Source organism: Coturnix japonica, chromosome 1, assembly GCF_054131305.1.
Source record: "Coturnix japonica strain WE chromosome 1, WE-NBRP24, whole genome shotgun sequence".
Lineage (NCBI taxonomy): Eukaryota > Metazoa > Chordata > Aves > Galliformes > Phasianidae > Coturnix > Coturnix japonica.
In genome coordinates, this window is record NC_140663.1 from 83628009 (window position 1) to 83641781 (window position 13773).

The window sequence follows — 13773 nt, forward strand, 5'->3', positions numbered from 1 at the left end:
GTCTCAAATTCCCTACATTACTGGAATCCACAGGTAATCATGGTGAAAATGATGAATTATAAAATATACAAGACTAAAAAAACCTAAAAACCCAACATACCGTAGATAGTCTAAAACTATTTTAAGAACAGTGTTTGAGAATCACAAGATGGCTCAAGATTCAATTCAAGGGAAATACAAACTGGTAGGATTGCCCTGGGGGTGGGGAAGAGAAAACAAGAAAACAGGTCATCTTAATCACTTGCCTCTTCTCGTCTTTCCTCAGAGGAAGGAACTTTAAGTTCTCGTGCTGTATCATCCTTGGGATCAAACAAGTATATGTAATCTGATGAGTAGCTAACAAGGATCTCTTGACCATCTTCACTATAACATAGAGACGTTACACGGCAAGATTTGTTATTGAGATGAGGAGGAACAAAACGTGCCACCATTCCAATAGTGCCCCTACCAGCATAATTCCCTGTGTGAGAACGAGAAAGAATACATTCACTATTGCAAATTTTCTACAAGCAGTTTCAATATACTCCTTTGTTAACATCCAAAGATGATCAGAGATTAGCTAAGCAACCTACAGCTTTTGTACTGCATTGGTTCTGAATAGTGACAAATCAGATCTTACAGGGTGCAAACAAAAATAAAAAAATACTTATCAGAACATTACAGAGAAAGGTGAAAACATACAGACAACCATACTTATATATCAAATACCAATCACATGATGGGATATGGATACCATCTGTAAAGTTTAGTACAGATGAACATTTAGGAACAGAAGAACTTGTACGCAATAATAATGCAGTTACGCATCACCACACAAATTTGCAAGGAAGTCATTCTATAGAACTTTGAAAATTTAAGGACATCTTCTCTTTACATTCTAAATAAACTATAAAAACACCAGTTTTTCCTTATTTGACACATGATACTGTCACTTTGAGACTGAAGAACTGCTCAATACATTGGGTTTACATGACAACCAACCTCCATTCTACATGCTAAAACAGCCTTCAATTCCAGTATTACAAACTTGTAAGCATACAAAAATTACCTATAATACGACTTAACAGAGAAAAACAGACTCTTCCAAAAACCTATAATCTGCCACATAGCTTTCCTGCAAGGCACATCTGCTTTGGGTAAGCACATAGAAAAGCATGTCCTTGACAAGTTCAGAGTTTGCCATCTCACTGCATAAGGACTAGAGCTGAAAGTTGAGAATGAAAACCACCATTTTACTCACTAGCAGCTATCACAGAATACTTCATTCTTTGAAACAAATAACAAAAAATACAGTAGCAAAACACTATATCAATAAGTCCAGAAATACTATAGTCTTCAAAAGTTCGTCTTCTCCCTGCTTTTCCCTATAGACTTGCATACCTGAATTCATTTTCCTGTTGTACTGTAATAGGACGTGTACAAAAGAAAAAGCTGTGTTGTTTTTGTATTGTTTTGGTTGGGTATTGTTTTGTTTTTCAAGAAAACTTCAGGGAAAAACCAGAATCTTTTACTTTGTACCTTCCCAGAATCTGTTTCTCAGGTAGTTCTCAATAGCATCGCTTACAACTATAACATGAAGAAGAATCTTATGAAAACCTGAAATTGGAACTGCACATAGTTAGAGAAGCATGGTTCTCACCTGTTGCTCTCGTTCCAAGCATTCGCCGATCATATATTCTTACTGAGCTATCAGAACAACCCACAGCAAGATAGTATGGGATTGGTGGACAGATGGCAACAGAAGTGGCAGCACGACGACAGTTTATTAAAATATCCTGGAACAAAAGAAAACAAACCCACCATTCAAACAAGAGCTCTGATCACCTTGAGTATAATTTTATTTATTACTTTAGGACACAGGCCCAGTCATCAAGGGGTAATTAAGGAAGTCAGGTCTGGCCCTGTGAAGACAGGCTGAAAATATGCCAAACAGAAAACCCACTGCAGAGAAGGAAAGCTATCACAGAAATAGATATGAGATTAAAAAGAAAACATACAAAACAAACAAAGGACAAACCACAGCAACAAACATTTGAGAAAAGATAAGCATAACAAATACAGATTTATAAACTAGCTTGCACATTCCTATGCAAACACAAGTAACTGCATTTAATTGGAAGAGTACCAAATACGTCAAAACATAATTAAGAGTGGGTTTCATCTACAGGCAGACGATGGGATAGATTTTAATATGAAAAGGGGCCAACGAAATTCCTAAAACTCAGATGTGCAACAGAATTAATCAAGAGCAGTAATCTGGCATCAGTTTTTTTCTTCAATTCAATACTGTTTCTGAATTCCAAACAGTGGAAACAACTAGCGTCTTACCTTCTGGGGAGTAATACCAGTGACCAATTTGATCTAGTATAAAGTCATTATGAAATCTTTTCTTATGGAGGGACAAAAAATTGCCAAAAACATAAAAGTGCAGCTGATTTTCATCAATAATATTTGCCTCCAACCGCATACTCTACAGTAACTAATGTAAACCAAGCAAACAGATTCAGTTTCAAGGCAGAACCTTTTCTACAGCATCTGAATCATCACATCAAGGAAGCTCCTAAAGTGATATAAAAATTTAGAAGGGGAAAAAAGAAAGAAAAAAAAAAAAAAAAGAAGGAAAAGAACAAAAAAGGAACGCTCAAACTTTTTGCTTAATGTTTCTTGGGAAATATGTTGTCATCTCCACCAACGACCCTGAAATCTATTATTTCTAAAAGCCTTACCAGAATTCAAATCCTATGTTTGTATGATGTACAGCTCTACATTTAGGTCATCTTTATTAAAAGATTTCACTCTTACATCTTTACAATCTTCCTTTGTGCAACTTGTTTTGATTCGAGTATCAAACCATCGTACAGTGCCATCTTCACCACAAGAGAGGAAAGTATAGGGATCATTTGGTACTGTCATAATCTGCCCAGTGGAGGGAAAAAAAAAAGAAAAAAAGCATTAATACTTAAGGAAATATTATTCATTTGAAAATAAAAGCATCAATGTTTTGAGCAACAGTAAAGACTGATCCAGTAACAACTCACATGGCGCCTTCTACCGAGACAAAGAAAACTGCATATATATTTATGGAAAATGAAGAAATGTGAACAGTCTGAACTACAGAAATTAAACTGTGTGGTGTGGGACAATGTTTGAGTTCAAACATTACCTAAAAGCATTTTGTCCTGTCAGTTCCATGTATTGAAAATACACATAGTGATATACTTTTACTATTTTGAAAATACCAAGGTAAGAAAGGAAAAGTTGGAACTTGATGATCCTTAAAATCTCTTCCAACTTAAGCCGTTCTATGAGTCATTCTGTGGTTCTATGGAAGAGCTGTACATTCTCCTTCTATGCAATTAACACGAGCAGTAATAAAGCATTTATCTGAATAAAAATAAACCTGCAATAGCATCGTATAAACAAATTCTTCAAAAACATGTTTCAGGAACTTCTCTCTTTATATCTATTTTGTTCTCCCCAGATTTAAAAATATTACCCAATTATCTCACAGTTCATAATGATCTAAATTATTCTTTTTCAATGTTTTTGTGTTGCCTGAAAAAGTCACAAATTCCAACCTTAAAGTGCAGTATAAACCCAAAATGCATTCAAATTTATAACTAGTACCTCCAGGACAAATCACAATAGATTTTGTTATCTAGAGAATCAGATGAGTCAAAGTTCTATATTTAACACAGTGATGTGGTTATATACAGTTGGGTAGAAAGATCACAAAATTTTACATGACTTTCCCACTCCAGAATACTCATAGTGATTAAGTTGTATTACACCAGAAGCTGAGGCTTGAATCTCAGTCATTTGCTTCAAAATAACTGATATTTACTCCATTACACTTCCACACGTCAAGGCTTGAACAAAAAAAGGTCTGCAATGCCCAAACAGGCTTTTAATGTTCAAATATCAAACAGATTTCAGAAAGTAACAGAATTTAAAGCCTGAAAAAAAAAAGTATTTTGTAAAACTACGTATCAAAGACTTTTTGAAGATAGTTATCAACTTTTTGATATGTAAAACCTCAGTGCAAAACAGGCAAAGAAAATTCAATTCAAGAAAAGGCATTTTTAAAACCGGCAATGCTGTAATGGGGACTTCTATTAATGATATTTTAAAATAACAAAAATAGTACTGAATCTCATTTTTCAAAACAACAGTCATGCTCTCTTTTAGACATTATTTGCTGAATAAAACTCACCCCCAATTCTACCATTTTGCATGTGCAGTACAGCAGTCAAATGGCCATGCTCTCTTCAACTAATGACTTTGAGTTGTATTCCATACAAACAGATAAACATAAGAAGACTATGTGGTAAGTAGCAAATCTTTCATTTTTATATACTGGTCTGTTGGGCAGTCCTTAGTTTTTCTAAACTGTTTGTAAATCTTTCTTTTTTGCCTGTTTTGTGGAGTTTTATTTCTTTTCTTATTAATATTTGCCTTTGCTACCTGGTCTAATAGTTGGAAAATCACATGCCATTACTACTGATGACAAACAACACCTTCCAAGAGTTGATCAGCATCTTGCAGTAAGAATTGTCAGTGCTATGTTCTAGCCCCTGTTGATCCTTCTGACCCACCAGGTCAACTGGCTTAGCAGCAACACCTGTTGACAATCAGCAACACCTGTTGACAATTTCAATGTCATCAACCAAATTGCTGGTCTACCCAAGTCCAAGCAAATCAAAACTCAGGATTGCAACTGTGCCTTCTAGTGATTGTACTGTCATCCAAACTTCCATTTACTGAACTCACAGCAGCTGACCCCAACACCCTAAACTTCAGGCACACAAACTCACTGCTCTAATGACAGATACTACCTTCATGTCTCCTCAGCCCAGTGTCCGTAATCATTCTCCTATTCTCCTGCTCCAAGAGTTTTTGTTTGTTTTTTCTTAATACAGAACTCACAGCTAGCTACCCAGGAAACGCAAACCAGCCAAGCCATTAACTGGCTGCTCCTTAAGTCTGTGGCCAGCCATCAAGCAGGAACTTATTTGCCTGAGAGGTCAGATTGCTGACCTGATAGACCCCATCCTCAACCGAGGACATTTCATCTTTAAGAAACAGCATCACTACCTCCAGATGTTCTTACCAAAAGGCAGGGTTTATCTGAGGTACAGAGAACATCCAATCAAGCTGCAGGATTCTCAGACTAACACACAGACTACTATATATAGTAAGCTCCGGTGGCAACTGAGGCAGTTTAAGCTTCTGGCTGAGGGCCACAGGACTGCTGCTTTACAAAGGGAACAGTAGTTTCTCAGTAAAAGCAATCTCAAAACTAAAAGCAGGAAATACATGTCTGGGAGCCAGAATAATATTTTGCAAAGCTGAAAATTAGTACATACACTACAGCCTTGAGTTAAACCCAGGCAAAAACAACCATGTAACAAAATACAACAGATAAACAAACCACAGTCCCATAAACGTCTACAGAGTCAATCATGCCAGGTTTGCTTGACTGTCTGACCTACAAGGCTACCAGCAGACAAAACGTTTTTGACAAATCCTTTAACTGAACATGTGTGATATCAACTGAAGGGACACTTCTACTATGTGATCGAAAAGGAATCCTCACACAGCCTTTCCACACACCTCAAATGCAGTCAGCCTTAACAGATTAGTAAATATTTTGTTCATTTTAAATGCAAAGAAAAAGACTTAGAAATTTGCTATGAAACCTCAGCTAAATAATTACAAAAGCAATGGATCTGAGGCTTTTTCTTTCGAACGTCATACTTTTAACCTAAGAAGAAAATAGTATTATTTCTCTCATTTTTAAAACAGTTAAGCTTTATGAGTAACAGATTTGGCAGTCATTAAAATAAATATGTAAATTCTGATCATCTTCCTAAACTCAGCAGCACTTCCCTTCTCCGCTTGCCTATTTATATGAACAAGACAGACTTTCAAGAGAGGACTGAAACGCTGGATCTAAATTTACACATCATCAGTTAACCAGAACACAAAACAGAGAAATCACCTAAAACACATGTTTCAGATAAAATTATTCACAAATGCTTCAGTAAGAATTTCTTAGGATTTAAACCGTGAAAAAGTACTAAACCACTGAAAATATTTTTATTCCTCCACCCACCGCCCCCTCCAAGATAAAAATCAAGAGGTGAAGCACAGCCACCAACTCCTCCTCTGTCAATTCAGGAGGAAATTCACAGCACAGTTTAAACCATTTTTGCTGCAGATTATTATTTTAATGAAGGTTTATGCGGCTATTTTATTTTCAACTGATTTATCTTCCAAAGCCTGATCTATAAGAACAATAATCAGAAATTGTGGAAGGAAGATACTTTAATTCTCACTTTCATCTGGTTAATATTTTGCACAAAAATACATGAAGATATGCACTCTATTTTAACATTATCATATGCTTTTGCGTGTTACCTCATAGGTGGTTCCATAGTGGCACGTATACTGGCATTGTCTGTTGGTCTCCGCATCCTGTTCAACATTAGTATAAAAGATGACCCCATCACCGGAACAAGATACAATCTGTTTGTCATTGGTGCATGGTAGGAATTTTGCACTAAAAATATTAGCCCGGTGTCCTGAGCGAATGGTTGTTAAAACCTACAAGAGAAAAATAAAGTCTTTATCAGGTTAATGTCTTCAAAGCAAATACAGAATGTGATAATAATACAGACTCAGTTACTATAAAAGATCACTCATGTACAGGCTGCCAGCGATGCATAGTTTAATCCTAACAGAAAAGAGAAGCTGCCTTTATACCACATTTCTTCTAAGAACTAATTGGTTCCACATTGACCTACGTACTTGCCTAAAGTAGTTTGCAAAACTAAAGTTATGAAATCTAATTGATACGTTTTGTTTTTAAAACACTACCTGCACTATAAACACACTTTAAATGAAGAACTAAAGTTTATAGAAAAGGATATTTTGAAGCCGTTCAATAAAAGTTTAAGAACACGATCACTAGTAAACTAGGTGTGTTTAGGAGCTGAATTCAGTCTCAACAAACACCTTTCATCTACAATACAGCAGAGAAGCATATGGTTTATTTTACCACCACAGCTGGTTTTAAACACTTTGTGATGACTCTTTTATTTACTAACATACTTTTGATTAGTCCATTGAAACTGAAAAAAATAAATAAATCCTCCATATACCTTTCCTGAGCACTGCACATTCTACACTTCAGTACTTCTTCCTGCCTGCAAATTAAATGCATTTTCACCACTATCTATGGGAAAACTATATATACAAAGTTGTTTACAGTATTAAAATGCCTTCAAAATTTCCACTCAATTAACTTAACCAAATAAAACATTATGTAAATTAAGCTGCTCAGTCAGCAGTAACTGATGCATAGTATTGTACAACATTTCACATCTTTCAAACAGTTTACACTAAAAATTTATAGGGTATTCAAAGCCTAATACTGGAAGAAAAATAATTAACCAGAGGACAGCACATTCATTTTATTTCAATAAATCTGTCTATTAATTTAGATTTGATCACATTTTCAAATCTTCAAAACCCAGATATTCAATGGAATGAAAAACTCGTTTCAAAGGAATAACTCAGAACAAGAAGTCCACAGGGAACCCTAGTTCAGCTAAAGGTTAAAAACGTATCATCTAGCAAATACACCTCTGATTTTAGCTATCGTTACTACGTATTAATGAATGGCTTGGAATGGAAAGGACCATAGTGATCATCCAGCTTCAATCTCCTGCCATGGGCAGGGCTGCCACCCACCAGCTCAGGCTGCCCACGGCCCTATCCAACCCAACCCTCTGCACCTCCAGGGATGGGTCACCCACAGCTCCTCAGGGCAGCCTATGACAGTGCCTCACCACCCTCTAAGTGAAAGGTTTCCTTCTAACAACTAATCTAAATCTCCCTCCTTTAAGTTTAAACAAAGTCTGGGCGCACTTAGCCCAGAAAGGTTGTAGCCCCCCCATCTGAGTTTCTGCCTTAGCCCAACCATTGTGGTGGATGGTCACCATGTTTGTTTCAATAGAATGCTGCACCCTGGTGCATCCAGACAAGTAAAAAATGGCTCGCTTTGTGCCCTCCTCTGTCCCTCAGTTCCCTGGCTATACCACACGGTGTAGCAATAAAGAGCATTAAAGTATTACAGCATTTATTATCTGCTGAAGATTTTCCATGCCCTTCTTGACTTGCTCTGTACATCCTTTCTCACATAACAACCAAAACAGAAACTTAACACACATGGACAACTTCTAAAAGCCTATCATTAGCTACGTGGAGTAAAAAACACTACCACCTTACTCCATTTGAACATTTAAAGACACCTACCACAGAATCATTTGCAACCCAGCAATCCGAACTGCGTTTCTTTGAAGCAGCCAAACTAATCAAACTCAACATTTTCCAAACATTGTTCCTTCAGAGGCACACACTAACAATATTCCTATTTGAGGACACAGCACAAACTGAAGTTACATACATTCTGCCTCAATAAACTCCTATTTAAACTCCCTTCCACCATACCAACCACGCATTTTGTTTCTCCTTCTACATTTAATTTTTCAGTACCACTTCTAGATTTAGGTGTCAGCCTCAGAGAGAATATGGAAGAGTGGACTTTGAACATTGCTGCAAAGGATTCCCAGCACTGAAGGACACAGCTCAGAGCGTCTGCATAGGAAAACTGACAGCGGATGCTCAAAGAGTAAACTATGGAACAGTGCAATAATATGATGCATACTAACTGATATTACAGGCAGTCAATTGACTGGATCTTAACCTGTGCCAGTGCAGAAGTGGGAAAGCCAAGTTTTTTACAACACTTACCTCCACAAACCTGCTTCCTCCTTTGCAGTACAAATTTTTCTCCATCCACACGCACACAAGACAACGCCATTTTAAATGGTAATCAACTTTTTTAATACACATTGACACTTCATTTCAGCAACATTACATTACACAGACAACTCAGTATACTGAATACAGCAGAAGCTAGTACAATATTTTGAAGCTAAAATGAAGACAACGTATCTGACTATAAAATTTCACAATTACTGAATGCTTTTGCTAATTCTGACACTAATCTGTTGTGAGACTACATTCCTTTTGTGCCAGACCATTTACCGTAAAATGGGATAATGCCTTTGTTACAAGGGATTAGAATACTAAGGTTCTAAAGCACTGTGAAGTTTTATTCTCATTTACAGAACACTACAAAGTGCCTGATATTATCTTTGTCAGATAATAATTAGTTTCTCTTAAAAAATAACAACTTAAATCTCACTTGAAAAAAAACAAAGTATTCAGAAACAAACCTACCTTTCTGCTGTAAGGATTGGTAATAACCAGATTGGTGTCATCAGAACCAGATAAAATATATTCTCCTGTATCATTCCAGCAGATTGTGTTCACCTGCATGAATTAATTTACAATTAAATTAGACTTGCATTAGAATTTTCAGACTATTAAAATGATCAACATTCTACGCCTGCCCAACACTACAAAAAAAAAGGAGTTAACAAATGAAACTGAAATAATGACACTTTTCATCAGCTAGTACACACACCCACCAAAAATTACTTTAAAAATAAACTGATAAGGGAATCACCCACTTCACCTATGGCCTCTCCATTCGCAACTCAGCTGTTTCCTTCGCTCCTGAAGAGTCCATTAGATAAATTAAGCCTTCCCGCAAAGATTTCAAATCACTCAATTTTATACACTCAAGTGCTTTAATGCAGCAAATATACTCCACAGAGTTCTCTGAACTTGAACTACCGTCACATCACTGTATCTTCACAGTATCCAAATTCTGAACATCCACTGCTATACAGACTTCTCAGACATCACATCTTCTCAAGGATCCTATGAATAGCAATACAGAATCCATCCCCGATCACCCTCTGAGGAATGCATGCATGCTCAGAAAGCCAAATCCTACAGTGAGGAGCGAAGTCTTTGGGAGAATTTTACAATACATTTCTTTACCAATCTTCCTTTTCCTAATATTGTGTTCAGCACTGTGTCAGTGACATAAAGCTGTAAACTCAAAATCCAGGAGACTCAGAAAGTATATTTAGAGCAAGCAAGTTTTTCCTTCTAGCAGTAGCTCATACACAAGCAGCAAAGACTGTATGCATGGCCATTATTATTTCAAATTGTCTCTGAAATAGCTTTAGCTGTCAAACTACAGCCATCAACATTTTCCAATGGCTATTTGCTGCGGGCAGGATAACTGCTGTGATTTAATATGAGTGGACTATATCATCAGTCAAAACTCCATTTTTTAAATATTCTTTTCTTATGCTTTCTTTTGATTCAAATGTCTCATTTGTGTAAGCCTGAAAGGCAAAAATCTTTTTGTTTAAAATAAGAATACTCATTTGAGTAACTATTTTAAGCATAGCTCTGTTGGGGTCTCCCCTTAGGCATAGTTGTAAAACAAGTATTAACTGTTTGCATGGATCACATGGGCTAGTGGATTAATTACCAGAACGTTATATATTTGCTGATGATCTTTACATTAACTACAGGCACTAAATAACACACTAGAAAATGAACCGAAATGCAAATGTCATTCTGTCAGCGTATCCATGCACAGCAGGTCTGCACCTTCCATACTGCAGCTTTGGTTCATATTCCACCCTCATATTCTCATTTCTATTAATACCTATTTGAAATGCAAAGTTATGGAAAAGAACGGAAGTAAACCGCTCTGATAACTACAGTACTTAAAGCACATAGTCAAGCACAGTGCAGTATTACAGTTAGTACCAGTGATAGAATGTTAGCTTTCATCTACATTTCTTTTCAGGCAGCTAAATACCATGACTGCCCTTAAAGAAATCAAAATGCTGACACAAGGTTACAAGAACAAAACTGTGAAAACCACAAGAAGCTGTAAAAAGTAGAGACGGGAGGGGGAAAACAAGTGATGTGAGAAAGAGCTTGCACAATAATTTAACTTAAAGAGGTAGAAAGGATGTCCGAAAAGCCTGAAAGCAAACACAGTATAGGAAGAAACATATAAGAAGAAATAAAGGAAAGAGAGAACAGTTATATGAATTACAGCATCACAAGCCTACACAAGGCATCAAACATTTTCCTTTTAAGTTCTGATTTCATTCAGGTTTGAGCAATTTCAGCGTACCCTACTCAAGCCAAATTTGGTTCAGAAAAACTATGAAGCAAGAAGAAAGCCTACAACTAAACAAGCTTTTAATTCTGTACTTTAATTCACCTTCCCAACACTACTGACAAAAAAACAAGCCTCTCAGTGGAATAAGCTTGACTTTTATTTCCCTAGAAGTCAATTATTTTATACAAGCGATCAGTTAATACAATACGCTTCTCAGCGCTTAGTAGACTTCACTGACCAACATTGTATTACCCCAATAAAAAGACATACACAACTGAAAACAGATGGCCAATGACAGCAGATTAAAAAAATCCTCACCCTGTTCCAATGTAGAACACACTCTTAAAATACTTTACCAAATGAGGACTACCTAGAAAACTGGTTCGTAGTGCAGCACTGTTTAGAAAAGCTATACATCTACTACCTTCACAGCCACTCAGTGCGCAGCTGAAAGCACAGCTTAACAGCTACTACACAAGGGCTTGAAATTCTTCAAGTTAGGGTAAGAATAAGAGAGACGACAGACTGAAGTGACAGAAAATTAAGATGAAAAAGACAGCTTCTTTTCTATTAGCTTATTTTCTATTCGGTATTCCATGCTTTATCATCTGTAAACAATTTCGTTTGCTTCTCAACTAGCCTTGAAAGGAAGTAGTAGGCACTTTTGTCACTCAAATAGGTAAAAACAAATTTATCATAGAAACAGAATCATCTAGGTTGAAAAAGACCTCAGAGATCATCAAGTCCAACCACCCACCTGACCTACTGAGTTCCATCACTAAACTGCATTCCTCACTGTCAAGTCCATATATCACCTCTGTGATCTCCTCAAAGAGAATATAGGAGGCAGCCAAGCCTTGAGGCTGAAAATTCTAAATTTTCACTCACTCCTTTGTAATGTACCAGAAAAATTAACTCTTTTGTAAACAGAATATGTTAACAGTGTATAAAAACAGAAGAAATTAAATAAAAATGTCTTCAGAGACGCATTAGAAAGATCTCTCAAACTCAGAAGGGAGTGAGAAGGCACTACTTGTCAAACATGGAAGAAGAAGTAAGAACTACATGTTCTAACAGTACGCTAAACATACTACTTATAGTACTTTAAGCATAACTTTCAGGACTATGTCTATAATGTGACTTGCTCACAAATGCTCTGCTGAATGAGAGATGCGTGGTACACCAAACACTTGAACTGAAAATCTCTACATAGAAACAAGCAGTTATTCCTTCAGGTGATCCTCTCCCTTCTGATTTAGAACATATTATTTTCTCATACCAAATGATCCACCTACCTACATATTCTGTAATTCTACCTTGTTGGTTTTCACTGGATTCAATCAAAATGTTTTAGAGCTCCTTCCTTCTCTACTTACCTCACCCTTAGCTGCTACCAGTCCAATGCAGCCAACTTCAAAAGAAAGCATCTCATCTAATTCTATACACCTACAACAGAGCTTCTCACCCTCTTAAGCTCCTTTGAGAGCCAACATGGGAAACAGCAACTTCTGGGCTAAACTCAGATAGCAGTACTCACATCCCAAACATGCAGGTGCTATGGTAATATTAACACTACAAAAATATGCATACTCCAAGTAATTCACAGAACTGTCATCCTGCCTCAAAGATGGTGTGACTGAGTATGAATACACGCACAGGCCTAATTTTTGACAAGATCTCTCTCTTGTATAGTATATAAGTCAAATGGTAGGTAGGAAGTTGGACTTTATCCTCCATTAGAAAAATTAATTTGTGCTTTAAGTATGTTGGTCATCTTTTTTGGTAACACAGTCTGCTTTACATAGAATATACAAGTCAAAACTCATCCCCCAGAAGAATACAAATGGCTGTAAGAAATATATATATGTAAGAATACAAATGCCTATAAGAAATATATATATGTAAGAATACAAATGTCTGTAAGAAAATAACAAAACTAGAAACACTCTTAGTAAGATGTCTATGACATTCATTCCTTATGTTTGAAATGTATGCTCATTGAGCTGTTATAATAGGAAGGGGTGGGAGGGAAGAGACTAATATAATTTACCACTGATGGCACAATCAATTGAATGAGGAAGGACATTGCAATCCTTACTTTACTTCTGCATTTACAAAAATAATATAGCAAAAGAATCTTATTCCAATAGCTGAAATTTCTTCATTCAGAGAAAAGAGCTATGAGTATTTATTCACTACTTCAATAATTTCATGCATAGGCAAGTAAACCCAACTGGTATTTTAACTTGTTTTCTGACACTGGTGAATCAGCATTACATTAAAGCATGAATCCATTCAACATTAAAACAAATTTCTTTGCTTTTTAAGCACAAGAAATAAATCACTTAAAATACTGATTTAAGTCCAAGAAGCGTATCAACATAGCACAAAATGGTTCCACTTAAAGATTGGTTCCAACTGAAAAGACAAGCATGTGTATTCCTGGCACATGAGCATAACTCATTCAAGTGCAGTGCTTAAGAAGGAACAAATACCTAGAGAATTCAGATGTATGTTTCAACAAGCAGAGGTTTCCAGCTCAGATTTAACACATGGTATTTGCATTTTTAAATCAATGAAGTATTACTGTGGCAACATAATCACTATTTAACAAAATTTAACAAACAAACAAACAAAAAGCAGCA

The 13773-nt window shown here is 36.3% G+C and overlaps 1 protein-coding gene across 20 annotated transcripts in view; it reads right to left on the reverse strand.

Annotated features, from left to right (window-relative positions):
• Positions 1 to 13773, reverse strand: part of DCAF6 (DDB1 and CUL4 associated factor 6) — a 66395-nt gene that overhangs the window by 35624 nt on the left and 16998 nt on the right. For 15 of the 20 annotated variants that reach the window (XM_015879080.3, XM_015879070.3, XM_085526481.1 and 12 more), the window contains exons 3-7: positions 9310 to 9402; positions 6421 to 6606; positions 2803 to 2916; positions 1640 to 1775; positions 246 to 460 (exon numbers count right to left, since the gene is read on the reverse strand). In XM_015879080.3, the coding sequence (XP_015734566.1) occupies positions 246 to 460; positions 1640 to 1775; positions 2803 to 2916; positions 6421 to 6606; positions 9310 to 9402 (744 nt within the window). Of the gene's footprint in view, positions 1 to 245; positions 461 to 1639; positions 1776 to 2726; positions 2917 to 6420; positions 6607 to 9309; positions 9403 to 13773 lie in introns of all 20 variants that reach the window. The other 5 variants (XM_085526516.1, XM_085526510.1, XM_085526504.1 and 2 more) reach the window with 1 other exon arrangement.